Source organism: Oreochromis niloticus, linkage group LG19 (assembly GCF_001858045.2).
Source record: "Oreochromis niloticus isolate F11D_XX linkage group LG19, O_niloticus_UMD_NMBU, whole genome shotgun sequence".
Taxonomy (NCBI): domain Eukaryota; kingdom Metazoa; phylum Chordata; class Actinopteri; order Cichliformes; family Cichlidae; genus Oreochromis; species Oreochromis niloticus.
The window spans coordinates 11998729-12026428 of NC_031983.2; the positions used below are offsets into that span (position 1 = coordinate 11998729).

Consider the following 27700-nt stretch of genomic DNA (forward strand, 5'->3'; position numbering starts at 1 on the left):
ATTGAGATATGAGAGCCGACTCCAGGCTTTTGCACAGTACTGTACAGCAACAGAAATATACCAGACTTAAAATACAAACTTAGTAAATATATGTGTATCATTCAATTTAGTCTTTCCACACTGGTATGTGGAACGTGCAAAAACTTACCCGTAAGACATTTTCTGTATATTATGATGTTATTATAGTTAGGTTTTGAAAGTTTGCAATATTATTTTAGTTATTTTCTACCGTCTAGTTATTTTAAATTAGCTAGTTTTGTTGTTGTTGTTGTTTGCTTTTAGTTGGGGAGACAATTTTCCTTTCATTCCAAGTCCACAGTGGTGAAGGAGAGGTTTGAGTGGACAGAAATATCCAAACCATAGCAGGAAATTTACAAAACTTACCTCCAAACCAGCAAAAGTGAAGCTGCCCTTGAACGTTTCATATTGAGCATTGGATGATTTCCAAAGTTTAACTGCTATATTTAATAATATTTCAGGATTCGTCCCAAGTCAAGAGAAGGGGGTGACAGAACAGTAAACTTAATATCCACAAATTGATTCTGAACTCATATGATGTGTTTTTTCAAAAAGGCTGCAAATAACAAAGTGCCTGAAGACACAGTTTAAAATGGTACACGCAAAAAACAAGGAAGAAAAAAAAACATTCCTTTGAAGTGGACCTAATTTTGTGTGAAGAAGCAAAAAAGACTCAAACAAATTATATATATATATATATATATATATATATATATATATTCTGTAACTAAAATATAAAGAAATTGCGTAAAAGCTGGGTGATAGCACTTCTCACAGACCTGAGGACCCCCTTTACGGAAGCCATGTGTTTTGTGGTGTATTATACGGAAACGTAGAGCTGCCACCCAGGCAAAAGAAAAAAAGAAGTATATCACGTTATAACGTGAAAAGTTTATTGTTCTAACAAGATACTTTTCACGTTTGTACAATATACTATCATGTTTGTACAATATACTTTTCACGTTTGAACAATATAATATCACGTTATTACAATATGCATAAATATCACGTTCGTACAATATATTTATATTGTACGAACGTGATATTTATATTGTACGAACGTGATATTTATATTGTAATAACGTGATATTTATATTGTACGAACATGATATTTATATTGTACGAACGTGATATTTATATTGTAATAACGTGATATTTATGCATATTGTAATAACGTGATATTATATTGTTCAAACGTGAAAAGTATATTGTACAAACATGATAGTATATTGTACAAACGTGAAAAGTATCTTGTTAGAACAATAAACTTTTCACGTTATAACGTGATATACTTCTTTTTTTCTTTTGCCTGGGTGGCAGCTCTACGCTTCCGTACTACGCTTCCGTATTTACGTGCAGTAAAAAAACAAAACAAACATATATAAAACAAAAATTAAAGTTAGTAGAACATACTACAAACGTGTTAAAGGATCGGTGGTGGGGGAGGGGGGGCAGCGGTTGCTGATCACGTGAAAAAAAGTCACATGACTAGTGCGCATACACTAACCTGGCCGCTTGAGTTTGGAATGCTGAAACAGGAGAGGACACCATGAACAAACTGTGAGTGCTTTAGATAACTTCAGAGCTTATGTTCATAAATAATGAAGAAAAGATACCGCGATACCGTGAACTGTTTAAACGTAGCTAACCCACGTTTTTTTTTTACGTCACTGGTGACCTATAGCTGCTGCTAATGTAGCAGGTTAAAGTGGTAATAAACTACACAGCGCTTTTCTGTAATAGATGTAGCATTAGTATAACGCTATGTGTGCATGAAGGTAGGAAAAAATGCGTATGATTTTAATTTCACCCTCTTACCTGAATCACATTGAGACGTCAAAGATGCACCAAGACATCTTTTGTTACCGACCTGAAATAACACTAGCTGCTTCCAAGTGTAATTATATTTTTGACAAAACTTCCGGGTTTGTTTTGGGTGTATCTGATTTTTAATGTTTTGAATTCTCCTTTTCTCCAGCAGACTGGTCTTCTCCTTGCTCTTGTTATTCAGTTCGGTGGTCTGGAGTGGATATCTGGAGTCAGACCAGGATGTCTTGTGAGCAAACATACAATTTTAAATCTGTTATCATATCTATTAGTTACTTTAAGTTACACCTGGTTTTCTGCTAGCTATAGACTGTAAAGTGAGGTATAATTCATATGTAATTAATTACTGGGTGCTGTGTTTGTTAATAAGTCTGTTATACCAGGTCTCCCAGCCATTTAAATGTTTGCCATTAATTTCTGAGTGTTAAAATACATTTTCAAAAACTTTATTCCTCTTTGCACAGGATACCACAGGAGTGGGCTCATGTGGATCGGGTTGGTCCCACAGAAGAGCTCGAACTGACCTTTGCCCTAAAGCAGCAGAATGTTCACCTGCTGGAGGAAAAGCTCAGGCTGGTGTCAGACCCTGACTCAGTTCAGTATGGTAAGGATCTATCCGATAACTGCATCCTTTACATTTTAAAAACAGAAAGAAATACTCCTTTAAACGTTAACCTGTGCTCGTTTGCACTCCAGGTAAGCATCTCAGTCTGGAGGAAGTAGCCTCCCTCGTCCGTCCCTCTGACCTGACCGAGAAGGTGGTGCATCGCTGGCTGCAGAGTCATGGGATTACAAACTGCCTAACTGTTCGCACTCAGGACTTTTTGCAGTGCACCATGACTGCAGAGTAAGCATATTTCTTTGGCAGCATTTGTTCTGCTTACTCAACTCACTTGCTCTTGACACAGTTAAAGTGCAAAGTCACTTCTTCGACACGAGTTCTATAGCAGTGTAAATCTCGCACTAATATCTTATGATATAGTTCCTCTTTATGCGGTTTTGGGTTAAAAAAAACAGACATTGAGCTGGAGTACAGTGAAATTCATAAATCAAGGCTGAGACAAGGAGTAGATTTCACTTACTAGAAGTTCCAGTTTATCTGTTTTACGTTGTTTCCTTTTTAAACACACATAGATGGACTTGCATGTGTTTGCATGGTAATCACAGTAAATGATAGTTGTACTGAATTCTTTTGTTTGCTTTTTTCCCTCAGGACTGCAGAGAGGTTACTTCCAGGAAGCAGATTTCACCGTTATATGAGAGATGGACATTATTTAGTGAGGTCTTCAGCTCCATACTCAGTTCCCAATGACGTTCATCATCACCTTGACTTTGGTGAGCTCCATTTCAAAAGCTGCTAATTACTATGTTGTTTTATTTAGACCTAGGTCATAAAGCTCTACAATTGCCTGCAAAAAAACCAAAAAAATAAAACACCTACTCACATTTCGCTGCAAAAACTCCAGCTTGGCTTCTTTCCTTTTTTAGATCGCTTCTTTGTCCGTTCAGTCCACTAATGGATGTCACTAACGCCCACTGGATCCTCAATAACCTTTTCATTACAATATTTTTTTACCAGGAATTTTATTTTGGGGAAGAGGATAATGTCACATAGGGCCTAAACTTTCGAGTGGTTACCTAAATTGTCATTGTGGCCAAGAAAACTCCAGTGTCGCGTGTGTGTTTACATGTAATCACCGCTTCTGCAGTGTTAATGACCTATTAAAGCCCTACAAGTCACACTTTTAATCATCATATAGCGCTTTATTCTAACCACCTTAAGTACAGCCAGAATTGAAATCAGGAACCTTGCTGGTGTAAGGTGACACCGCTAACCACTGCACCAACTTGGACACTTTTCACTTTTTCCTTAGAACTGTTGCTTGGTGTGTAGGTCCTGGTGCTTAGCCGCAGGGTAATTTTTTACACAGAAGTTGAGGGTTTCTCTCGGATATTTCTGGTGAAATCGTAAATACCCACGTGCAAGTGGTCAGAATGGCACTTCAGTGACTAATCAAAAAAGGAATAAATAGAAACTACACTAAAAGTGGGCTGGAGATGCAGGTGAGGAGATATATTTGGGTTCAAAGACTTTGTCATTAAAAATGACAAAGTCTTTGAACTTTATGAGAGCATCTCATATGATTAGGTTTGGATCTGCATTGACACTGCCGCCCCCGTGACCCCGAAGTACATAAGTGGTTAAGAAAGTGGATGTGGGATTGCATTTTTTTTTAATGTGTGTATGCTTCTGCAGTTGGAGGACTTCACCGTCTTCCTCCCAAGGGACTGGATCTCAGCAAGAAGCAGAAGTCTAAGGCAGGGTTTCACCTCGGGGTGACTCCTTCCATTTTAAGGACTCGCTACAATCTAACATCAGCTGATGTGGGATCAGTTCAGAACAACAGCCAAGCTGTAGCTCAAGTATGATACACTCACCTTTTATTTAAGGGATGAAAGGTTAAATGTTGCAACTAGCCATATAACCTTCAGCTCCAAGTCTTTAATCTGACCATAACGTGGTGTAATTTTTCACTTTAGCTAGCTGCTTTCTCTTTTAGTTTTTGGAGCAGTATTACCATCCCGCCGACTTGGCTGAGTTCATGGCCATGTTCGGTGGTGGCTTCCAGCATCGGTCTGAGGTGGATCGAGTTGTAGGCACCCAGGGGGGAGGAAAGGCTGGTATAGAGGCCAGTCTGGATGTAGAGTACATCATGAGCACAGGGGCAAACATCTCCACTTGGGTCTTCACCAATCCAGGTATGAGAAAGAGAGACTTCCGACTTTGTCTTTCTAATTTTAGATTATTCAAAACAAAATCATGATATAGAAATGATAACCCATTTAGCAAAGAGGTCAGAGCTTGAAGTTAAAAGCAAGAAAAAAACAACCTCCACACAGAGTGATGTTTCTTTTTTCCCTTTAAATTGTTCTCCTGTGCCTCCAGGTCGCCATGAGTCCCAGGAGCCTTTCCTCCAGTGGATGATTTTGCTCAGCAACATGACTGGCCTGCCCTGGGTTCACACTATCAGCTATGGAGATGATGAAGACAGCCTATCTGCAGCCTACATGACGCGCATCAACACAGAGTTCATGAAGGCCGGTGTCAGAGGAATCTCATTGCTCTTTGCTTCTGGTCAGTAATAACAGTAATATTTGTAACAGTAACATGTGTGACATGTTGTGATGCTTTTTGTTGTTTTCCTCAGCTTGGTTAAAAATGAGACTTGACTTGAATAACTGGGGAATTCTTTAGAGGCTTGAGAAAAACCTGATCATGTAAAGAAAATAACAGCCTTTGTCTCCTTGGCAATATGTCACCTGACTGTAAAGTCACTCTCATTGTCAGATTATTATGTCACTTGAAACATGAATACAGCACCATTGTTTCATACTAAACCCCCGATGGCACGGCATGTGTACGCGATACCTTTTTGTTCTGCTTGCTTTTTATCACGGCTCCAAAGCAACAGTCAATAGGCTGCCAGTCATTAGTAAGATTTGCTGCACGATCACCTGTCACCTCACTTATAATCACCCTGATCTTGTGTCGTGTTCAGGTGACAGTGGTGCTGGATGCAGACATCTGGGCAAAGAAAACACCTTCAGGCCCAGTTTCCCTGCCTCAAGGTAAAACATCAACTCCAGTTTTGTGAAACTAAAGCAGCGTGTAATTATTTGCAACAGACAGTATATTTTTAAAAAAAAACATATTTAAAGAGTTTCTTGTTTCCAGCCCGTATGTGACTACAGTAGGAGGCACATCCTTCAAGAACCCCTATAAGGTCACGTATGAAGTCACAGACTCCATCAGTGGTGGAGGCTTCAGCAACATCTTTAAGATGCCCGACTACCAGGTAATAACATCAACATCAGCCTTTAGTGAGAGATTCATTTATGATCCATCTCCATTCATTTGTTTATCCAGTGATCATTGTGTGTTTGTTTTTTTCCAAAAGTCAGTGTAAACAGTGCTATCTGTGCTCTGTGTGTGTTCCCACAGACCACTGCGGTGAATAGCTATCTAAAGACTGTAGCCCTCCCTCCTAAGTCATACTTCAATACCAGCGGAAGGGCTTACCCAGACATGGCTGCCCTATCTGATAATTACTGGGTGGTCAGCAACAGAGTGCCTGTCCCGTTGGTGTCAGGGACCTCGGTCAGTATCCTTTGTAGCAAACAGAGAATTGACAATGTAGCAGAGGAGGAAAAAAGAAACGGAAGAACCATAAAATTAGCCTAATGGGCAAACTGTCCTGTCTAATAAATAATAGAAATATTCATCTAATTTCCAAATCACCAGCCAATGGCCCATATACACACAGACAAGTGCATTCATGCCTACACACTGATATGCATACAACAAAAATGCACAACCATACATCTGTACATACATTTATCTATACCATACATATCTGTAGCTGCAGTTTCCAGAACAGACTCTGTACAGTTAGCATGGATCGGAGCAGACAAACTCAATAGCTACAGGGGATTTGCTTTAAAATGAGTGAAGGTCTAAAAGGTTCATGCTTCATTCCCCCATGTTGTGCTCTTCAGCTTCCTTTACATTTAGTACAAAAGCGTACACATCATGGGAGGTTTATTTCAGTTAAAGAAATGTTTGCGTTTACAAAGTGTAGCCACCCCCATTCACCACCTGCTGCACCTGCAGCAGTTGGCACTTACCGTAAATCACTTGCTATGAATGTCTGCTTCTTGTGGCTCATTTCATCTCACATGCATTGCTTACCCATCCAGGCATCGACCCCTGTAGTCGGAGGTATGCTTTCCCTCATCAATGATCAACGTTTCATGAAGGGCCTGCCTGCCCTGGGCTTCCTCAACCCCCGACTCTACAAGCTGAATGGAAAGGCCTTATTTGATGTAAGTGCAGCTAATTATACTATTACTGTACTTGAAGTAATTATTGGAGGACTCGTGTTGTTACCAAACTATTGAAGAATGCTCCACTTGTATAGATTACATAACATACGCAGTGCGATGCTTTAGCCGAAAAACAAGCTTTGTTTACGCTGCTACTGTTATGACGGTTATTCATTAAGGCATTTTTTTAAAACCAGAAACCAAATATCCATGGTCGAGGTCTGGTTCCTAAATGCCGTTCACTTTTGTCTCAAGGTAACTGAAGGTTGCCACTATGGCTGTCTGGACGAGCAGGTTCAAGGGCAGGGTTTCTGTGCCGCACCTTCGTGGGATCCCGTTACCGGCTGGGGTACGCCAAACTATCCCGCCCTGCTGGCTGTCCTCCTGAGTGATTAGCTGCAAATAACCCACCAGCGCCTGCTCTGAGAGTAGACGCCAGACACACACACAATGCCAAAGGCAAGAGGATCGAATAGCTATACTCTAGGTTGCCTCTTTTGGTTTTATTCAGGTATACGTTTGATGTTGAAGGATTATTGATCTCCTAAAGATTTTTGTTTGCTGAATCATTTAAGGATAATTGCGTCACCTCTCATTTTAAGGCTTCAAACTGTTCAAGTATGTTTGTCAGGGATAATTATAGTGGTAGTTTTTTAATGCTGTTCTACAGCTGCCATTTTCTGCTGTTCACTGCATTTTTAACTGACCCAGATTTGAGATATTCTTGGCTTTACATCCATCCCTCTAGATACACAGTGAGGACGTACAGTCGGCTATGCAAAAAGATTAAATAACTTTAATGAAAAGGTGGAAAAATATACTGTAATCACTTCTTATGCACAGCTTGTTTTAAAATAAGTGATGTTGATTGTTAATGATTGTGAGCTGGATTAATATCTGATCTGTACTGGGAACGAGACTTCCAAACTACTCGGCAGGGATAAACTAGGTACAAGTCATCGTGTTGTTTCAGATTTTTATAACACCGCTCATGTATGTGCACTAAAAAGGGGAACATACTTTGTGGTGTGCTGATTAAGAGGACCTTTGAAATCTTGATTTGCTGCTGTGATGTGTTGTAATATGTGGATTTGAAGTGATTCAGCAATTCTACCCACCAGCATTGTTGTACTTGGGTTTTTTCCACAAATCAGTTTTATTTGTTGTGGAAGCACTGCCTTTGCTATTTTTGTGGACTGATTAAAGCCAGATTATGTACAACAAAATGTCAGATGGGTGCTCAGTATTATCCTCAATGTTTGAAAGTATGTTATGATGGTTGCAGTTTGGAAATGTGAGCTTATTAGAGCTTCCTTTGGCTGTCACAATGGGTTGCCACGGGAGCCAGAGCTACATATTTGACTTTTACAACAATCAGCCTTAGTGGCTCAACCCTCTCAGGGATTTTTGTCTCCCCTCAGTCTCAAAAATCACAGACCTTTCACCTGTCAGGTAAATTCGTCAATCGCCACACTCTGAAGCTAACATTTTACTATATTATTAAACAAGAATAATCTGCAGAATATGCATTGAAAATAATTGTAAATAGATAAAAGTAATATATGTGGGTTATTACTAAACTCCTAGGTATACAAACTAGTTAAATTTGAAAATTCTGCCCTGTCATTTCCAATGCAAATGTCAACACAGCCTCTGGCCTCTGTTTTCAGTATCCTGTCACGTGAAGAAAAACAAGCCGACAAACTAATTTTTACAGATGACCCTTTGTAACTGCTAAAGTTCAAGCTGTAAGATGACATAAAACTGCTATTTGTGTATATATGCACTATGGAAAAGGATTAAACAAAAAGAAGTTCCACTTCTTTATTTTCTATTTGAATTAAAGAGGAAACCCAGGTTCGGTACTTCCCTGTGAAAGACTTCGACAAGTTAACCCGTTACATTCTTATTATTCTATAGTATCAAACATATACAAGTATCCCAGTTATATGACAATGGAGGGTTTAGTTTGTTTTTTTGTTTTTTTAATTAAGTATAAAATATTTGAGAATGATTTCAAACTGAGAACAAATGACACCGTTTTGCATTGGTAGTGCAAGGGGGAAACATTTTAATCACTGATTACTATTGAAAATCACATGTCTATGATCTACAGGATATTGTGTTGTAGAAAATGAAAATATGCAGAGACCACCCAGTCACATCCTCGAAACACACTCGTGAGGAAGAAAGGGAGGAGGTAAAACAAACCGAAACCTCTTCGAAGAAGAGCTACAGAGACAATCTGACTACATACATTACCACAGAGCCTACAGCCCCTTTCAGACATGCAATCCCTTTCATTAATCTTGATGGCACCTGAATGCATCAGCTGCACAAGTGTATGTGCACTTATCCTTAAATGGCAATCTCATTAGGTCGGACCTGGAAACATTTACTTCTAACTTTTCAAGACAAATCTGAATGCATGCAGTCAAATTAAGAGAGGGGTATTGAGTGATTTTGACTGTGCATGCTTCCATTTAAACTTTGCGAGTTGCTGAGTTCATTAGGGAATGCCCTAAACAGCAATACAATCTCTCCAAAATCAGGTTCTAATTTATGATAAAGACATTCCTCTTTCAATAAACAGAAGAGACATCTCTCTTTCTCTGAGCCTGTGTGCGAGAGGCAGCGTGCAGCTCTCTGAGCAGCACATATACACACAACCTGCTTAGTGACGATGACAGAAGAAACTAAAAACACAGTGAAAAGAGTCGATCCTGAGAAAACCTGCTGTCACAGAGTCAACAAGGCTTTTCCAGGAAGGGCAAGCGCTGCACGCGTACTGCGACTCTCCCCATCACCGTCAGGTGTGTGTCTAAATAAAACTTTGAGAAAAACATAAACATAAAAATGACCTACGTCTGAAGGACAGAACGCCATCACTTTCATAGATCCCATGTCTGAAAAGGACTTCTGTTGATTAGTGTACAATATGCACACTTGGGGAAAAGTACAAAATTGAAAATGTGTCATTGCTAAGGATTGACGCAAATTTGAAGAATATTGCAAAAACTTTTTTTTTTTTTAACTGCTTGTGTTAAGGTATAAATAAGTTTCTCGGGTGCAGATCCATGAAATAATATCTCCACAAGAAGAAACTGTTAAGTTGTTCCATCCAGGCAGAGCCAAAGTAGGGTAAGAGGCCTGAGGGGGTTGGGGTTCTCACAAGTTGCTTGTTCAAACCTCCGTGTATCAAAAAGTTTATGAAGACGCCTTTTTCCGTTTAAACGTTTTACCTAGAGGCAACACAAAGGGACTTCTTATGTCACAACAAAGCAGGCCAAGGGATCATTTGGCTGTCGAAGGAGCGAACATACAGGTCAAATCCTCCAGTGTTTGCTTACGTTGTCGTTCGTCTGAAGCGCGGCTCATTCACTGGTTATTTTTGGCTTTGGCGTGTGTGAGGATGTGAGACTTCAGGTTGGTGGACTGGGCAAATTTTTTGTTACAGCCATCAAAGGGGCAAACATACGGACGGTCTCCAGTGTGAATACGCACATGTGTGCGCAAGTTAAAGTCCAGGGAGAACCGCTTGCCACAGCCCTCAAATGTGCACTGGGAAAGAGACAGAGAGAGTGTTAATGCTACTTCATGTCTCAAGTCAGCTCACGAATAAATCAGTAGCCTTACGATGAAATAGCAAAATTTGCATATAACCACTCTTAAAACACACAAACCTAGTCGAGTAAGGTAAACACTTCGGTATGCATTTTTATGTCCTACTATTAAATCAAAGTAAATATTTGCAGGCTTTCTGAGAAAGCCAAACAACTGACAGTGTGTCACGTGTGGGACCTCACCTGGAAAGGTTTCTCTCCCGTGTGTACGAGTTGATGCCTCTTCAATTTCGAACTCTCGACAAACGCTTTGCCGCACTCTGCGCAGACGTGCACCCGAGGCCCGTGGGTGTGCAAGTGTTTCCTCATTGCAGAGTTATCCCTGAACATCTTGGTACATCCCTGACAGGGAAGAGAAAACACAATTAGTTTAACTTGTATGAACATAAAGGCATACCAATGCAAAACACACTTGCAAATTCTCAAAAAAGAGGTGTCATAACAAATACACAACAATGAGCAAACTTCTGAGCTGCAACATGCACACTGATTCACCGCAGAGCACACTTACTTTGTGTGGACAGGCTATCGTCCTGGGTGCGTCATCTTCTTTTACTTTTCTCGGCTTCATTCTGCAATAGAAATGGAAGTAGCTGCATGTAAACTGGCATAAAAAAAAAAAAACGGAAAAGAGATAAATAGCATTTATTTGCATACAGTGCTATTTTTAGCATTACTTTAAAATAGCATTGTATGCATTTACATATGGTAAAGTGGAGTTGCATTTTTGCTCAATACTGCACTTCACACAAAACAAGAGTGTGCAAAACTGCATCTAATCTATCAAATCTCCAGAGCTTTCAGCAGGGTTTCTTGTCTGTCTTTCATGGAGCCAATACAGTTTTGTTTTGAAAGCTGCACTGTGTGTCAACATTATCACTACTTACCTTGCAAACTCTGCCAGCTGTTTGGGGTCTGATAGATCAATGCCTGGGATGCCTCCAGGAGGAAGCTTCTTCCCTGTCATGTATTCCGAATAATCTGGAGGAGAGTTTTCTCCTGTGATTTGCTCCTCGTGGTCTATGTCCTTTTTGTCATCTAAAAAATAGTGGGACAGTTTTTAACAGAAATCCATAACTGCAGCAGTGCATTTTGAGCTCTCTTTGTCCTCACTCATTTCCTACTTAAATATTACGGAAAATCCCGGTTGTTGCTAAATAGGTGATTTCTGTTGAGTCGCAAATGGTTAAATCTCAAAAGTCTTAGTACACTATAAACAGTTTTCCAAACAGTACGGATGGTGCATTTGTGTCACAGTCCATTCAACATAAAATGTTAGGGAAAAAAGACAATTGAAAAGGTTTTGCGTTAAATACATAACGACTCATTGTAGAAATGCAAGTAAGGTGAGGTCTGCTGCACAAAGTTTAAAAACAAAAATGTTTTCCAAATAAAATTTGCATTGAAACCTGATCTGTTCTTTAATCACCTCGATTTTCATCTTCTCCATGTGTTAAACAACCACTTGAATTAAAACCAGTTTCTACATGAAGCTGATAAAAATCGCACTTTTTATGGGTCACGCAAATAATTTAAAAACACGATATACTTTCCAAAACAAAATACACAGTTTATTGTATTTTTAAAATCATGTGACTAAAAAACGCGTGACTAAAGGAGAAAAACTGTAATGTTGAGGGGTTCCTGAATGCACCACCTCCACGGACTTCGCTAAGCTGAACTGAACTGCGCCACAGCGGCCTAGCGGAGCTAGCTGCACTCGCTCCCACTCTCGCCGCCATCTTCGTCGGCCAAATAAACGCCATTTTTTCGGGCCGCCATACTTTCTAGACCGGGGAAATATGGCGGCGCCCATCGACACATAAAACATGGCTTCCCATAAAAACAAAAACATTTCAAATGGAGTTTAAGTGGCTCGGAGTTAGGAAATGTTTCCTACTTTGGCGGAGGACAAGGCCCCAGCAGGGCCCAGTCACACGACACACATCCTGAGAACAAAGCGAGGCGCCAGCTTGCAGGAATTCACTTAACTTACCCGATGCCCACATAGTGACTGAAAATTCTCCCTCCAACGTCTTTATCTGGACCTGCTTCTGTTCCCATTTTCTGCCCATTTCTCCCCCACTCAGGTAGCTCTTTTTGCCCGATTTCTTTCCGCTCCCAGCCTTCTTCATCCGGCCTGTTGACGAGCTTTTCCCGGCCACAGTAACCAGAGTCTGTTCGATATAGTCCTCCTCCACGGCGGGCACTGGGATAAGAATTTGGTCCTCGAAACCATCATCTGTGTGCAGTTCGGAGTCATCTTCACCCACCACTTCTTCTCTCGTCTGCACCAAAATCACCTCCTGGTGCGGGTGAATCGAGTTCGGATCATCTGTATCGAGAGGCTGTAAGGCGATCATAGGCTGGTGCTCACCGTCGTCTCCAACAACTGTGGTCTCGATTGTCTCTACTTCGATTTCGTGCAATTCAACTATTTCGGCCGGCATTTCTGAGCCATCTGTTTCTATGTACAGGGTGTCCCCCGATGCCATGATAACTTTCGTGTATTGCTTCTTCCTATTGCTATTTTTTACACTCTAGCCTTCCCTCCTCTCTACTCTCTATCTGCCCCCCCTCTCGCTCTCTCCGACAACAACTCCACAGTCTCACTAGTGTATTCTCGCCGCCACAACGCTCCAGTTCTGAAATCTCGCGAGATTTGAGGAAAAAGTGCCCTGACAAGTAGAATACCCTTAGGTTACAGATCATTACACACATATTTATAGGAAAAAAATTATATTTATATGAAATAAATATAAATTTGCATATTATTTTGTATTTTTGTATTTAAATATACATATCCTATGAGTATCTGACGACACAAACTAAATACTGTATCTGTATTTGTACCATACAAATCATTATCTGCATTATGGGTTCACAGTTTGTGTTTTTATCATATGGTAAAATGCGGTTTTTGATGATCCAGTTTATAATTTAAATAAAGGGGACATGTTTAAGTTAATGTTTTTGTTTTTCTTATCAAACTCAGAAATATTCAATTTACAAATAAATGAAACAAAAAAACAGCAAATTACAGAAAAGAGGAAAAGCTTGCTATTTTTTCCATGACAGATCATTAATGACTCGTGTAGTTGAAACAAATGAGTTGGAAATTTAACCAAAAAAAAAAAAGCGCAACATTGATACCCAAGCTTAAAGCAAAAATTCTGACCTTGACAGTTACAATGTGTAAGCTGTGTGTGTTTTCCAGCTAAAATCTTCACTCATTCTTTGAGAATATACGCCTACTGTAGTACCATTACAGTCCCACCTCCCCTTAGTACAACATAGTAAAAAAAGGTTTCTAGTCTCCAGGGCAGAAAACACACGCTCTGGGGTTGCATGCATTTCAGCAGGTGCACAGGCAGGTTTGTCCCTGCTTCAGCTTTGGGAGGAGGGGCGTGAGACCACACCTTAAACCTTCAGCCTTCAACCTGTCCAGGTGGGTGTGCCCCGATACTTGGAAGGTTTGATGACACAGAGCCGGCTGCCTCACACGCAGAGTGGATAGCCATGGGGAAGACAGGTGGAAGAGGCGACTTTGAATGGGTCTACACTGACCAGCCGCACACTTCAAGAAGAAAGGAAATTCTGGGTAAGAAATGACAGAAGAATTAACAAAAAATCACGATTTTTTTTAATCCGCCAGAAACTGCGCTTTAAAAGTCACTGTGTTAACAGTTAAGGTCAGAGTTTTTTTCCCTGACTATACTCTACTTATAAAACTGTAGCCGGTTAAACCTGTTTACAAGCAGTTGCTTAACGAGCTATCAGCTCACAATGGATGCAGTGAAAACGTAGAAACGGACATGCCGCTCATGATAAACACACAGTTTTATTACTTGTACTTGAAGTTACGCATACTTATACTCTTTTAGGTGCGACGAATACGATTTACGTATTACTTTAAGACCGTGTATTTTAATGGCGAAGGTATAGCGTGTACCTGCAGTGTACTCCAGTTAAAACCAATGCAAACGAACAATTAAATAAATAAGAGTACAGCGTGCTGTGAGTGGAATTTCAAATCTGATGTTGCAGTCTTCATGTTTGCTTTTGATTGCGGTTTTTAAACTAAAGTCAGTTATTTCTTAAAAGGAAACACATGGTATGAAAGAGCATTATCACTGTTTCAGGCTCGTGATAGTGACACATTTAATTCACTTCAGCATTTCTTTTTTCCAAATCCCCCTAACTTGTGAAATAATAGGAACTTAGTGACAGTTCACATTTCTAAATCATGACTGTCACACTCTTAAATGATAAGAAAGGTTGTACAGGTTTCTGGGAAATCCTTTTAATCGTGACATGAGTGACCCAACAAAATATGTATCCAGACAGTGTTTGGAGTTTCCATTTTTTTTGTTTTTATTTAACCTTGCCTATAAAATATGTATCACAAACTAATAGGTTATCTGATCCGTCATTTAATCAATTAAAAGCTTTGCTTGACAACCTCCTAACCTGCTGAAGTCTATTTAATCCTTTACCCAGTATTTGCATGCTTACTTGGGTGTGAAAGACACTCCTAGTAGGTGGTGGGTTTCTTGACACCACAAAATCCTAAATTATTTAACTGTTTATTGTCCTCTCCTCTGAGGGGACAGGGATGTAGTGGAGAGATGTGTTAGAGGTAATCGTGCTTCTGATCCTTTTGCTTTACCATTTGATGGAAATGGCACCTTGTGATAGAAAAATAAGTAGTTTAATAAATTAAGTGGCTTTTTTTTTCGTGTCTGTAGACTGAAGGTTCAGGTGGGACTCACAGGCCATAAACTTAATATTATACTGCACATTCAAAGGAGTGCCTGTCATTACAGATGCTTATGAGACCACACATGTGATCAACCACCACATGTTGAACAGAATAATGTGTGAATTAATTTTGGCCTTGGCCTTTCTAGTTGAAACCTGAGGCTGATACCCTACGCTGGAAAATTATCTAACAGTAAGGCAAATGGAAGGCCTTTCTTCTCTGACACGATGAAGTCAAAATCCTCTAATGGCTTTACAACATGTGTTCTGCACGGACACATTAAGAAGTTAAAACTGGAGTTTTATGATGCCTGGTCATTGATTTAACTTTATACCCTGGAGGCAGGCTGTGACAGCATCTGAAAATTTATGGTCCATAAACGGCTTTAATTAGGAAAAAGGGAAGGACGCTCTGGAGGTGAGCTCACATTGAGCCACAGGTTAGAAAGCAATACTAATGTTGATGTAATGCCTGTATGTCGATGAATGATTGTTTCACAATGGGAGACTGCAGGGAAGCAACAGGGAATTCTTGTTGGGTAAACATTAATAGAATAAAGGGGATTTGGTCCGTAGAGGAGACTATCAAAATATCAAACGGTCACTGGGACCCAGCCCCAGTATCTTTACTCTATTAGTCATCAAGGTAAGCATGTTTTGCATAGAGACATTACACAACCTGAAACTAAGGAAGTAGATCAGATTTGCATGCGACATCCCGCGATGGTGTGTGGCTAACTTTGATGTAATGCATGATAGGATATGCTCTGTATGGTGTGACTTTAAAGTCTTAGTAGCCGGATCACTTGGCACAAGCTTTCCTCACTTACCTGCCCAAATTTCTTTGCTGTTCCTATAAGGTGGGGCCAGTGCAACAAATCAGAACCTGTATGACCTAATTATTTGATTTATTTTTTATTGTAAGTCTTTTTTTTTAAAAAAGAATGATTTTTCAAATGCTCTTTTGTTTCTCCCTGAGTTTCATTTCCCACAGCAAAACAACACCTCTGCCAATTAAAGCTGAATTTTATCAGCGTGGTTTTCCCAAGAGAAGGGCAGCTACCTCACAGCTTGCTTGACTGTGTTTGCTGAGAGCAACCTTAGGAAAATTACTGTGAAACATATGTTGTGAAAGTCACCGCTTCAGAAAAATTAATGAATTCATTTCTGTTATCCTCATCTGCTCCACTGCTTCCTTTAATCTATTATTCCTTTTCCTCACATGTCCTCTGCCACTCCTGCTACTCTTTCTTTTTCAACAATCTCATCACTCCTACCTTTGCTCTTTTCCATCCCCCTTTTTTCTTGCTTCTCTCCTCAGCCAAATATCCACAGATCAAGTCTCTGATGGGTCCAGACCCCCAGTTGAAGTGGGTGGTATCGGGCATGGTCCTAACCCAACTCCTGGCCTGCTTCCTGGTCCGCGACCTCTCCTGGAAATGGATCTTCTTCTGGGCCTATGCATTTGGAGGCTGTATTAATCACTCCCTGACTCTGGCTATCCATGACATCTCCCACAACGTGGCTTTTGGTAACAAGCTGGCGAAGTGGAACCGCTGGTTCGCCATGTGGGCCAACCTACCCATCGGGCTGCCCTACTCTGCCGCCTTCAAAAAGTACCACATCGACCACCACCGGTATCTTGGAGGGGACCAGCTTGATGTTGACATCCCTACAGACTTTGAGGGATGGTTTTTCTGCACCCCAGCCAGGAAGATCCTCTGGCTCTTCCTCCAGCCATTATTCTACGCCCTGCGCCCATTAGTGGTCAACCCAAAGCCAGTGGGTCAGCTTGAGATCCAGAATGCAATGGTTCAGTTTGTAGTAGATCTAATTATCTACTATTTATGGGGGGTGAAGCCCATCGTTTACCTCATTGCAGGATCTATCTTGGGTATGGGACTGCATCCGATCTCTGGACATTTCATAGCTGAGCACTACATGTTCCTTAAAGGACACGAGACCTATTCCTACTATGGAGCGTTGAACTTGATTACCTTCAATGTTGGGTATCACATGGAGCACCATGACTTTCCCAGCATACCCGGCAGTAAACTACCTCAGGTGAGACCGTATTACTGTTATAAATAGATTTATAACATGTAAACTTAAAAAATGAGCACAGTTGCACTTATATCACAGAGTACTGTGGACAGATGATATGGGCCTCTCCTGACTTTTAGAACCTAAATACAACAGACACTGGGAAATGCCACAAATCTCCTTTCTTTTTCCTATTAATTGCAAATATTTATGGGCTTAATGGGGAGCTTTTGTAAATGATTAACTGCCGCCTCTATTAGGACAGAGTGTTGGCACTTAATACAAGTTAATGGCCTTTAGGTTTGTTGACCACGAGTTTAAACAACTCTTAAAAAATCTATTTTGTTTAGTTACATTTTAACCCCCGCTCACTGCCCCCTTTTCATTGTCTAGTAAAACATTTCAGTCAGGATATGTCGAGCTGCATTCACCCCAACATGTACTGTTTTGTGTAATACCATACAATATGCTGTCCTATTTGCACAAATCAGCATTTGTTCTAGTCAAATACAGTCATGTCGAATTAGGTTGAATAAATAAAAGCCCTCGAATACTTCACACATTAACTCTCCACTTCAGATGCAGGCTATACACTCATCATCTGCAATATTTACTCTTTCTCCACCACCTTCTTTCTCATTGATATTTCTTCTCTTTCATTTTTAACTTTTTTTTTTTTATTAAACTGTTGGCAGGTCAAGGAAATCGCTGCCGAGTATTACGACTCCCTGCCTCAACACACTTCCTGGAGCCGGGTATTGTGGGACTTTGTGTTTGACGACAGCATCGGGCCCTATTCCAGAATCAAACGGGAGTACAAGCTGAGCAAACAGGAATAAATCTCTGATTGATTGATCTGCTAAGCAAGAATGTGAGTTGTAGTTGTCAGACGTCGACTAACCACAACGGAAAGCCAGCATGCTCTCTAGTTTTGTCACATAGTGTGGATGTTACCATACGTAAGCCTAAAAACATGTTTGACATTGTTATCTAATCAGTGCTGCACTCTTGTTACTATAAGGCAATGTGCACACTTCAGTTGCATATTTTACACAAATGAGATTTCACCTCATATGACTGGATGTTATTTATTCATGCTTGTATTCCTGCTATAAAAAGGCAGTCAGTGTCATTGTGCAATGTGGAAATCTACTTGTACCCAGAAAGCACAAAGAAGAATTCTGGAAAAAAAAGAAGGTAAAATTTTTCTTATCTGTGACTGAAGGCGACATAAACCCATAACTTCGGGATAAAGGTCACATACATTCTCATGTGGTTTTACAGAGATGTCACTACCCCATGCCGTTTAGTTTTCCTGATTGTAAGCATTCATCAAGCCTCGTGAGAGTTTCTGCAGAAGCACAATCGCTTAGATTAGCAGCTGCACATCCGTCATGCAGAACGATGCTGAAGTGGAAAATGAGCATTGAAACTTACCTTCCAGTAAGAGGAGCCTTTTCTTCTGTGATGCCTCGTTCTGCTTGGTTGCAGCTGCATCGCCATACAAGGATTGTATCTCAAGAGTGTTAGGCTTGTTAAATGAACATACTGGTGTTTCTTCAGGTTGGACACATGTTCATGAAGTATTCATTTACATCTGTGTTGCTAAGGCGCCTTTTATGACCACTGTTTGATCATACAGTTTTTCTGTTTCTGGATTTAGTTTTTGCCATTTTAAATTATTTTCTAGTGACACACTAACTCGTATAAAGATTAAAATACCAGCCTGTGAAATCACAAGAAGCATGGGGGTGAAAAAAAGAAAGCATCTACAAGAATCACAAGCCACCACAAATGGTAAATTACAAGCATGGCTACTGTTTTTATGTAGGGTTTGTGTTGTTTTGTCCACCCACTGACTCTTCAACCTAATGTATATTCAGTCTTAAGCATTATCTTGTTTATAAAATTTCTATTTAAAAAAAAAAAAAGCACTCCATAAAGTCTTTATAAAGAGAAACTCTGCGTTCCTGAGTGTGTTAATGCTTTTGTCTCGGTGGTATCCGAAGAAAAATATGCCTTCGAGGTTAAGACAAACTCGAAGATAGTGACACACACACACACACACACACACACACACAGAGTGAGCAGGATACTGTGTAGCTGACAATTTTTTTTTTTGAATGAATGAATTTACTTCCAGCTTTTTAAATGAGAACGTAGTTGAGAGCGGACAGAGTGAACAGAATGCAACAACTGATATTCATCCAAAGCCTTCCTGCAAATACACATTTAGCTACCATCACAAAGGCCTACTTTTCATCTCTTGCACTTAGCTAGGTTTGCATATTGCCAGAGCAACCCTCTTCACTTTTTTTTTTTTCTCCCCACATTGCTACCATCATCAAGTTTAACATCTCGTAGAAAGGGAACTTTCATAGAAACAAACCACTATAGTAAATGTACCACCGTTTATATAGATTTTTGCATGTGTGGGTCTTTTTTTTCTTTTGTTCTTTTTTCCCCAAACCAAATAAACTTAATCATAGAGACGGGGTATTCATGCATACTTGGTGGGGGGTGGGGTTCACAAAGCATAGGATGACTAATATATATAATACTACTTTTTTTTTTTTTATACCTAGGTAAAACCAGGTGGCACATTTAAAGTTATCGGCCTGTTTTTTGTGAATGATCCCCGAGTTTCAGTGATCTCGCACATCCGAACAGTTACAGAGAAACCTCGGTCACACTGGAGTTGCAGAGCAGACTTTTTGTGTGTTATCTGATTCATTGCTAAAAACAAAAAAAATTGTTATGCCTTTAAATATGAGGAAATTGAGGTAATTCAAGTGGTTTAAGCTATTTTTTTCTTAAAGGTTAGATACACAACGCCAGTATGAGCAAGGTTGTAAAAAGTCTTTTTTTTCTTTCTTTTTTTTTTAAATATGCCAGTTGAGGGCAGGTGGGTACGCGGCACCACTATGCCCATATTGTGCTTGTTATCGTCAACGAGTTAGGGATAAACTAAACAAAAACAATAGAAAATATAAAAGGCTGACGTAGGGTGTGCAAGATTCCTTTCTCCCTCTAGAATATCAATAAAATACTCATTGTCATCAACAGCATCATCATTATCACCACATTTTTTTAAATAATAAAACAGTAAAAACTTAGAAAACAAAAATATTTTCTTCTTAAGACTTGGACTGAACGGCAAACAAAGAGTTGCAACACTGGGCTGACTGAGTCTAGGTGCACAGAGAGGACCACAACACCAAAACTCAGCACGAATGTCCTTCTTTTCCTCACTTCTTCTTTTAGTCCATCTGTCAACCTCTGTTTGAGTTCATCCTGTACGTCAGTCTTCCTTTAATCCATCCCCACGTTTCTTCTGCTCGTCCCTCTCGTTAATCCACGCTCTCTTGTCTCTGTTTCTTCCTTTTATTTTTGCTGTCCAGCAGACTTAAATGTTGCCACAACGTCTCTGCAACTCGAACGATGGCGTCTGTGAGGTCACAGAAACATTGAGAGAACATTCCCTGGTCCTCGCGTCTGTGCATCTGCGTGTCCGTCCTCCTCCAGCTCCTCCGTCGCTCTCCTCCTGCTGCTCCTCCTCTTCCATCTGTACGCTCGGATGAGATTAGGATGTACTGATTCTGCCGATTTCTTGTCTGATGGCTGCGAGAAAATACAAAAGCCGATTTAAGAAAAAGGAGGCTTCCTGCCACTAAAAAGCTACATATTGTTTACCGTTTAACTTTACAAGGACTGCTCTGCTTACCGTTAATGATCTCGTCTTTCACCTTATGCAACTCGCGCACGACTTCGTCCAAAATCTCCTGCGGGGCAGTAAACAAGCTTGTGAGTCTCATTTCAGTTTTGCAGGGTGGACCCATAATACGCTTTATGCTACATGGGAAGTTAAACCAACCTGTTTCATCCTGTCAAACTCTGTGTCTGCTTCACTAGTGCTGCCGATGGGCCTCACTCTGAAAGGCAAATGGGCGAAGTGACTAAAAACACAGTGGACAGTGAAGTAGAACAGGCTACATAATTAGCAGAGGTGCACTGATAAAAGTGAATTTTCAACACTTAACTGTTGCTCCAGTGAAACAGATTTATGCCTAAATCCCTGTGAGTAATGCTAGAGGTTTGGTATCTATTTCATATTCAGAACATTGCTCCTCCTTCTCCTTCTCTTATCTACAGACCTGGACACCAGTGAGGACTTTTCTGCAGAGTTGGATCGCTCCCATGGCTTCTTCACAGCATCTTGCAAAGAGTAAAAATACTTACGATCAGATAGCTCGGCTACGTCACGGACTAAAATATACTGAAATATGTGCAGATAAAGCCGATAAAGCGTCTGTGTTAATACCTGTTGAGTTCTGCTGACCTGATCCCCGACCACCTGAGTCATCCTTCAAGGAGAGACAGATATTGATTATCAGACATTAAAGTATTATTAATAACAGTCAGCAATTTCATACATCTCTGAAATATTTAAAAAACATCCTTAAAACAATGCACATTTTGGAAAATATCCTAGTCACACTTCTAGAGCTTTATTTAAACACTGATACCAATCATGCCAGCAACAAATGGCAAAATAGCAAAATGCCAAAAACTACAATTCCTGGACTGTTCGCTTGAGACCAGTGCTAACACTGAGTCAGTCCCATGTTAAAATGCTCAAATTTAGACCTTTAAAAGTCCTGTTTACACCCTGTTCTCCACAGCTTATTTATCCCTTTAGTGTGTGGGGGATGAATTTCTTTCATAACTCATCAGCTGAACTGGATTACGTCTTTAAGTCATGTGTTACTAAGGGCGTGAATGCGCTGACTGACAAGTCACAAGTGTTGGGGCTTTTTAGTGTAAATGATCTAATCATCAGATAAGACAGTGTTGAAGTTTTGGTGATTGAATTTTTGCTCTTCTATTTATATGCTACTTAGCTCCAAGCACTGAGAAGCCATCCATGTCCATGTGATGCACAGATAAACTTTATGCATGCAAATTCCCAGTTTGACTCCAGTCTTTGATCCAAATATGATAACTTCTGGCTCCAAAAAAAAAATAAGCTCATGACAATTACAGTGCTAAAAGTCCAGGTAACAGTGGCGAGGTCAATGTTTTATATCAGGTCTGTAATCTCTATGCTAAGATCTATCAATAACCTGTTAGTTTAGCTGTTATCATCTGTTTTTCAAAGGTTGGATATCTCTCTTGGCTTGAGCCTCACATTTAAAAGAATGAATTGAAACTGGTATTTCTACCAGCTCTCGATGATAAAGCAAACGGGGGAAATCCCAGAAATGTTGAGCTATATCTTTAAGCACAAAACTTACTTCATCAGGTTTCTCAGAAGCTTTTCGTCTAAAAGAGAAAAGGGGATGAGGAAACTGTGTGAAAAGAGTGAGCTTTCGGTGAGAATTCAGGAACTAGCATGAATAGATTGTGACACGGATATAATACTAACCCAGAAACATTTTTAGATACATATTTACTGTAAGGAAAACAAAAAGGCTAATGGAACAGGTTTCTGTGTTCCTGCGTGATCTGACAGGTGAAGGGGTAAAAAGTGTGTGTGTGTTTAGGAAGTTGTTTTACCTGCGTGCTAGTAAGGCATTCATCTCCTGCATCAGTCCCTCCCCTCCGCCGCCACTGCCACCGCTAGACCGGTTGGAGTCACTTTTGCCACTGGAACCAGGAGGGCTGCTCTCATCCTAAACACAGACACATTACAAAATGGGTTTCATTTGTTTTCCTGTGGGGGCCTCTTTGCCTCAAATACGCTAATAGCATTCCCTTGCTTTAGTCTGAACCTCCTCAGACTAAAGCAGGGAGGCTCACCCTATGCACTTTACGTAGCTTGGCTCCAGCCAGCGCCGCAGCCAGTCCTGAGGGTTGGTGTTGGACCCCAGGTGGGCCACCAGGAGGCCCTCCACCAGCGGGTAATGGAGGCGGCATGGGTGGCGGCACGGCCATCGGGGGTGGTGGACCAGGTGGTGGCGGTGGGGCTGGAGGACCAGCCATAGGTGCTGGAGCTGCAGCTGAAGGAGGTGCGATAGAAAGCAGAGATGGGTTACGTGCAGAGATGAGAACACTTGGGAGGAGTAAGATTAAATCCTGATTAAAGGTTGGGGGGTTATATATATATATATAAATTTATTTTGTGGGAAGGTTATGTGAAAGCCAGCTGATGATAGAGGTATGCAAGTAGTTATAGTCAGTGCTGGTTACTTAGTAAACTAGTCAAAAGTTTGCTTTAAATTTTCCTACAGTCTTTGAATAATTTCAGGACCAGGAATAAAACCAAAGATTAGCTTCAAATGTATTCTGTTTGATAACGACAGTTAGTCAAGTCAGGCAAGCGAAAAACCTGCACAGCAGGTACGACTTCGGGTCGACTGACTTGTAAATATAATCCTGAATTCCTGTGTTTCTTCATTTTCAGGGTTGTGCGCTGTAACTGTGTGAAGGATGATTTGCCGGGAATCTTGAAGAAATTGTCAGCAACAAAGGCCTATTGTTCTGCTGCATTGAGCTACATTGACGAAAGTATATATATTAATAAAAAGAGGCGCGTAAATGTTTGTTTTAAAGGCTCTGCACACCTACACAGGTATATTACATTACTGGTTGATTATATACCTGGTGAGACGGAAGTTGGTTGAAGTTCTCCTGGGAATTACACTATCATAAAACTAATAGCACTAATAACACATGACTCATTGTGAACAGCACTGTGCAAAGGTTTAAGGCAGTTTAGATTTATATCAGTCATAAGATACCAACAGGGAAATTGTTCATTCGGAATAACATCAATCCCAAACATACAGCCTCTGCTGTGGAGCGGATCGCTGTCAGTCAGGAATAAAGAGGCTGAAGCAACCGAGAGAGCTTATAATGGCAGAAGGAGTGCGGAGAGTTACGCAAGATTTGAAAACATTCCTGCCAAGCACAGTGAAAATGTGTGAGAGTGCGAAAGGAGAACTTGGTTATTTTAAAGGCAGAAGGTGACTTTATTTTTTTTTAATAGGATGAATCCGTGGCATATTAAAATATCTTCTCTTTACTTTTAGTGCCTAAAACGACTGGACAGTACTGCACGTCTCACCCTGTAAGTGGGACAGCTTTACACAGATTAAGCAGACTACGTTCACACCCTAGCAGTCCTGAGAAGTGGTCTGATGACACCCTATGAGAAAACTGTGGGTGGACCTCTGGGTGTGTTTGGGCTTTAACTGCTGATACCACACATATATTTTTCATGTTCTTGTCAAACAGTGCAGGTGTGGTGCATTCAACAGCCTATTCTACACACACACACATACACATACACTATTTACACACACTATGTAAACATGTAACATCCCTCTGCTGAGGGACTACCTCCTCCGCTCTCCTCCTCATACTTACTGCTGCTGGTCATGGGGGTTGGCTGGGGGACAGGGGAGGGGGTCTTCTTGGGCGAGCCCCGTCAGACATGGCAGTGTAAGAGGGGGCGAGGAGGAGGAGGAGGAAGAGGTGGTGGTGGTGGTGGTGGTAGGGGGCTGGGCCTGCTGGTGGTACACCTGCTGCTGCTGTTGCTGTTGTTGTTGTTGCTGCTGCTGCTGTGGGTGGAAAGTGGATGGGTACTGGGGCTGGTGGCTGGGGGGAGGGCCTGGGGGTGTCTGACTTGTGAGAGGGGGCAGTGGGATGGCCTCGCAGTACTGTGGTGTGAGTGGCAGGTGCTGAGAATGAGGGGAGTAGGAATCGTCTGGCTGGCCGTTGGAGTGAGGGTGGGGTGGTGCTGAGGGTATTGGTGAGGGGCTGTAACGGTATTGGGATCAAGAGGTGGGGGCTTCATCCTAGTGCTTACAGGTGGGAGGGGGTGAGCCACCGGGAGGACCGGCTGCGGGGCAAACCCTGCTTCACTGGCATGGCCATCATTACTGGGGGGGACGAGGACTGGGGGAACTGGGCGTACATTTGCTGCATGTGTGAAGCAGACCAGGTGCCGTGTTTAGGGGGGAGCATGGTGTCTTGTTGCTGTTGTTGCTGTTGAAGGTGAAGGTGGCGGGCTGCGGTGGGTGGAGATAGGGGGATCTGACGGACCTGTCGGCCCTGGGTGGTCACTCCTGCCTGGACTGGGGAAAAGGCTGATGCGAGCGAGGTGGAGAGCTGGGAGGAGAGCTGGGCCTTGTCCCTAGCGGCCCCCGCCTCCTTCTCCTGAGAGGGAGACATGGAGGCGGAGGTGGGAGGAGAGGAGGATGCCACGCGGACGTAGGAGGGTGGCAGTGTGCTAGCTCTGTAATGTCTGTACTCGGGAGGAGTGTCTGGGTGGATGGGAGGGGTGGACACTTTATATTGGAGAGTGGAAACGACTGTGACGGGCAGAGAGAGAAAGACAGAGAGAGGAGAGAGAGAGAGAGGAGGAGGAGGAGGAGATGCAGACGAAGGAGGGCAACAAACAAAGGAAAACAGAAAAGAGATAAACGTGAGAAGAATGAAAAGCAACCAACTGAGCAACCAAGCAAGTAATGATGAGAAAATCAGGAGCAGTCCAAAAAACAGAAGCCAATAGCAAATAAGAAAGAATCAAAATATCGTAAAAAAGAACAAGCAGCAGAATGCAACATGACTGAGCCATGATCGGAAAGCATATGGCATTTCCCCCCCCCAACAGTAGCTGGAAGAAAGAGATGACAGTAGAGCATGTTGCAGGGACAGGGGAGCACTGATACTGCCGGTGGCGGCAGGGACAAAAGGAGGATGTTTAAGTCTGTATGGGTATTTAAAAGGCAGACTTGAACATTTATATGTGTGCATGGGTTCAAAAAAGCATAAGGGCATACAGACTGGGGAGTCGTGGTTGAAACTAGGGCGGGAAACACTAACACAAACCACACTGGGGAAGCCTATTTACCTCCAGGACCTGCTTGCATGGAATCTCTGCTATGTATTAACGATGAAATCACTTGTTTGCTCTGGGAAAATAAAGTGTGCTTTGCCTGACTAAATGGCGATAACGTCCATCATTTAATGGAAAAAACAAAAAAAACCAAAAACGCAAAAAGCGGGGCAAACAGTTTGTTTACTGACAGCCGGAGTAGACTTTTTTTTGTCTAAAATGTTTGTGTAGCTAGGTGAATACGAACCCTTCCATTCATTTTGGTCTCCAGAGCAGCCTGTTTGTGTGTCAGTGTGAGCGCGAGTGTCAGAAAGAGTGCATGTTTATAAATGAGGGTGTGGGTGTGTTTGTCTAAACCTCACCTGATCCTGACGTCCGTCGCTCCCTCTCCTTGTGCATCTGATGTTGCTCCATCATCCTATCAAGTGCAAGGATTTCACTGCTCTCAAAAGCTGCAGTTTGCGGCAATAAATCAGCCTAATGTGTAGCTTTGACTGCATCTCTGTTAAAAACACTACTGATCGTTTTAACAGGGACCTGTTATGCTAATTTCAAATCACAGATGGTATAACAAGCAGACGCATCTACCGTGACATCATCCAATCATTTCTAAAGGTCTCATTGTAAACAGTTTGCTCATTGGCTAACGGGGCGATCGTGGCTCAAGAGTTGGGAGTTCGCCTTGTAATCGGAAGGTTGCCGGTTCGAGCCCTGGCTTGGACAGTCTCGGTCATTGTGTCGCCTCTGTCAGTGCACCCCAGGGTGGCTGTGGCTACAATGTAGCTTGCCGTCACCAGTGTGTGAATGGTTGGATGACTGGTTGTGTAAAGCGCTTTGGGGTCCTTAGGGACTAGTAAAAGCACTATACAAATACAGGCCATTTACCATTGGCTAACCAGTTGTCAATAAGATAATCCTCCGTTTTGAATCCTACTATGACCAAGATTTGGAAAACACACTTCAGTTTTTATTCAATATGACCCACAATGAGTGACTAAGCCCATAAACTCAGCAGGAAAGTGTTTACTGAGGTCAAGTCAGAAAACTATTCTCCCATAGACTTCTACTGGAGCGCAAATCTTCTTGCAACCACAGCTATCGCCATCTGGTGGCCTTCAGTTAGAATGCAGGTTTCAGACACTTCCACATTGATTTTATTTTCTTGACCTGGAAGCTACCTCCATTTTTATTCTTACACTCTGCTAGAGAAACTCTTCATGATTCAAAATGATCCATTGTTTGTCCTAGACTAGGCATTTATCATCCCCTATCCATTATCTACATCTTATCTGCGGCCAGGATGCGGGGCAGCAGCCTAAATAGAAGAGCCCAGACCTCCGTCTAGCCCAGCCACTGCCACCAGCATATCCGTGGCAACACAGGCGTTCCCAGGCCATGCCAAGAAACATAATCACTCCACCGTGTCCTGAGTCTATCCCAGGTCCTTCTTCTTGTTAGGACATGGCCAGAACACCTTCCCCAGCAGGTGCCCAGATATCATCCTAACCTAGCTTTAGCTCCCATCCCTCATCCTTGAAACCAACTTTCTTCTGATTCGTAAACAGGAGGTTGTAAAATACGAAGGATGGCTTCTGTATTTACAGCCAATGCCTGACATGTTTGCTGTTAGTGACATCATTCAGATCAAAGAGTGTCTACAGCACTCTTAAGCCTCGCAGGCCCAAAGGGATTACCTGTGCAT

General features: G+C 41.6%; 4 protein-coding genes across 8 annotated transcripts in view; 2 read left to right on the plus strand and 2 right to left on the minus strand.

Moving 5' to 3' along the window:
• Positions 1 to 1463: 1463 nt before the first annotated feature.
• Positions 1464 to 7782, plus strand: tpp1 (tripeptidyl peptidase I). Of its 2 annotated transcripts, none has more exons than XM_019348727.2 (13): positions 1464 to 1578; positions 2000 to 2074; positions 2310 to 2449; positions 2542 to 2692; positions 3059 to 3180; positions 4103 to 4269; positions 4407 to 4605; positions 4793 to 4981; positions 5406 to 5475; positions 5582 to 5702; positions 5849 to 6004; positions 6604 to 6729; positions 6985 to 7782. In XM_019348727.2, exons 1-13 carry the CDS (start codon positions 1568 to 1570, stop codon positions 7123 to 7125), a joined length of 1668 nt encoding a protein of 555 aa, XP_019204272.1. In that variant the 5' UTR covers positions 1464 to 1567; the 3' UTR covers positions 7126 to 7782. The 2 variants fall into 2 exon arrangements, with proteins under 2 accessions (XP_019204272.1, XP_005477098.1); XM_005477041.4 differs by having other exon boundaries at positions 1481 to 1578; positions 1997 to 2074.
• Positions 7783 to 8780: 998 nt separating this feature from the next.
• yy1a (YY1 transcription factor a) lies at positions 8781 to 12972 on the minus strand. The gene is made up of 5 exons (XM_003453033.5): positions 12349 to 12972; positions 11240 to 11390; positions 10864 to 10924; positions 10536 to 10694; positions 8781 to 10290 (listed from the first exon to the last, which is right to left on the minus strand). Exons 1-5 carry the CDS (start codon positions 12845 to 12847, stop codon positions 10108 to 10110), a joined length of 1053 nt encoding a protein of 350 aa, XP_003453081.1. The 5' UTR covers positions 12848 to 12972; the 3' UTR covers positions 8781 to 10107.
• Positions 12973 to 13657: 685 nt separating this feature from the next.
• Positions 13658 to 19087, plus strand: degs2 (delta(4)-desaturase, sphingolipid 2). Its single transcript, XM_003453032.5, has 3 exons — positions 13658 to 13953; positions 16435 to 17177; positions 17852 to 19087. Exons 1-3 carry the CDS (start codon positions 13872 to 13874, stop codon positions 17993 to 17995), a joined length of 969 nt encoding a protein of 322 aa, XP_003453080.1. The 5' UTR covers positions 13658 to 13871; the 3' UTR covers positions 17996 to 19087.
• A 648-nt stretch (positions 19088 to 19735) lies between these two features.
• evla (Enah/Vasp-like a) overlaps positions 19736 to 27700 on the minus strand; it is a 39072-nt gene continuing 31107 nt past the window's right edge. For 3 of the 4 annotated variants that reach the window (XM_019348725.2, XM_019348724.2, XM_019348723.2), the window contains exons 5-13: positions 26361 to 26416; positions 22956 to 23155; positions 22713 to 22828; positions 22451 to 22478; positions 21478 to 21520; positions 21311 to 21371; positions 21031 to 21088; positions 20881 to 20938; positions 19736 to 20777 (exon numbers count right to left, since the gene is read on the minus strand). In XM_019348725.2, the coding sequence (XP_019204270.1) occupies positions 20740 to 20777; positions 20881 to 20938; positions 21031 to 21088; positions 21311 to 21371; positions 21478 to 21520; positions 22451 to 22478; positions 22713 to 22828; positions 22956 to 23155; positions 26361 to 26416 (658 nt within the window). In that variant the 3' untranslated portion in view covers positions 19736 to 20739. Of the gene's footprint in view, positions 20778 to 20880; positions 20939 to 21030; positions 21089 to 21310; positions 21372 to 21477; positions 21521 to 22450; positions 22479 to 22712; positions 22829 to 22955; positions 23156 to 24534; positions 25472 to 26360; positions 26417 to 27700 lie in introns of those variants that run through there. The other variant, XM_019348726.2, reaches the window with a different exon arrangement.

What these genes read in the sequence shown, in the direction of transcription:
- yy1a (XM_003453033.5), bottom strand. Translation starts at nt 12,847, where the DNA reads ATGGCATCGGGGGACACCCTGTACATAGAAACAGATGGCTCAGAAATG. An exon ending in AGTCACTATGTGGGCATCGG is followed by an intron (nt 11,391 to 12,348) that starts GTAAGTTAAGTG and finishes ACTATTTTTTAG; the next exon opens with ATGACAAAAAGGACATAGAC. An exon ending in CAGCTGGCAGAGTTTGCAAG is followed by an intron (nt 10,925 to 11,239) that starts GTAAGTAGTGAT and finishes TTTCTATTGCAG; the next exon opens with AATGAAGCCGAGAAAAGTAA.
- tpp1 (XM_005477041.4), top strand. An exon ending in TCATCATCACCTTGACTTTG is followed by an intron (nt 3,181 to 4,102) that starts GTGAGCTCCATT and finishes ATGCTTCTGCAG; the next exon opens with TTGGAGGACTTCACCGTCTT. An exon ending in TTGGGTCTTCACCAATCCAG is followed by an intron (nt 4,606 to 4,792) that starts GTATGAGAAAGA and finishes CTGTGCCTCCAG; the next exon opens with GTCGCCATGAGTCCCAGGAG.
- degs2 (XM_003453032.5), top strand. Translation starts at nt 13,872, where the DNA reads ATGGGGAAGACAGGTGGAAGAGGCGACTTTGAATGGGTCTACACTGAC. An exon ending in AAGAAGAAAGGAAATTCTGG is followed by an intron (nt 13,954 to 16,434) that starts GTAAGAAATGAC and finishes TTCTCTCCTCAG; the next exon opens with CCAAATATCCACAGATCAAG. An exon ending in CCGGCAGTAAACTACCTCAG is followed by an intron (nt 17,178 to 17,851) that starts GTGAGACCGTAT and finishes AACTGTTGGCAG; the next exon opens with GTCAAGGAAATCGCTGCCGA.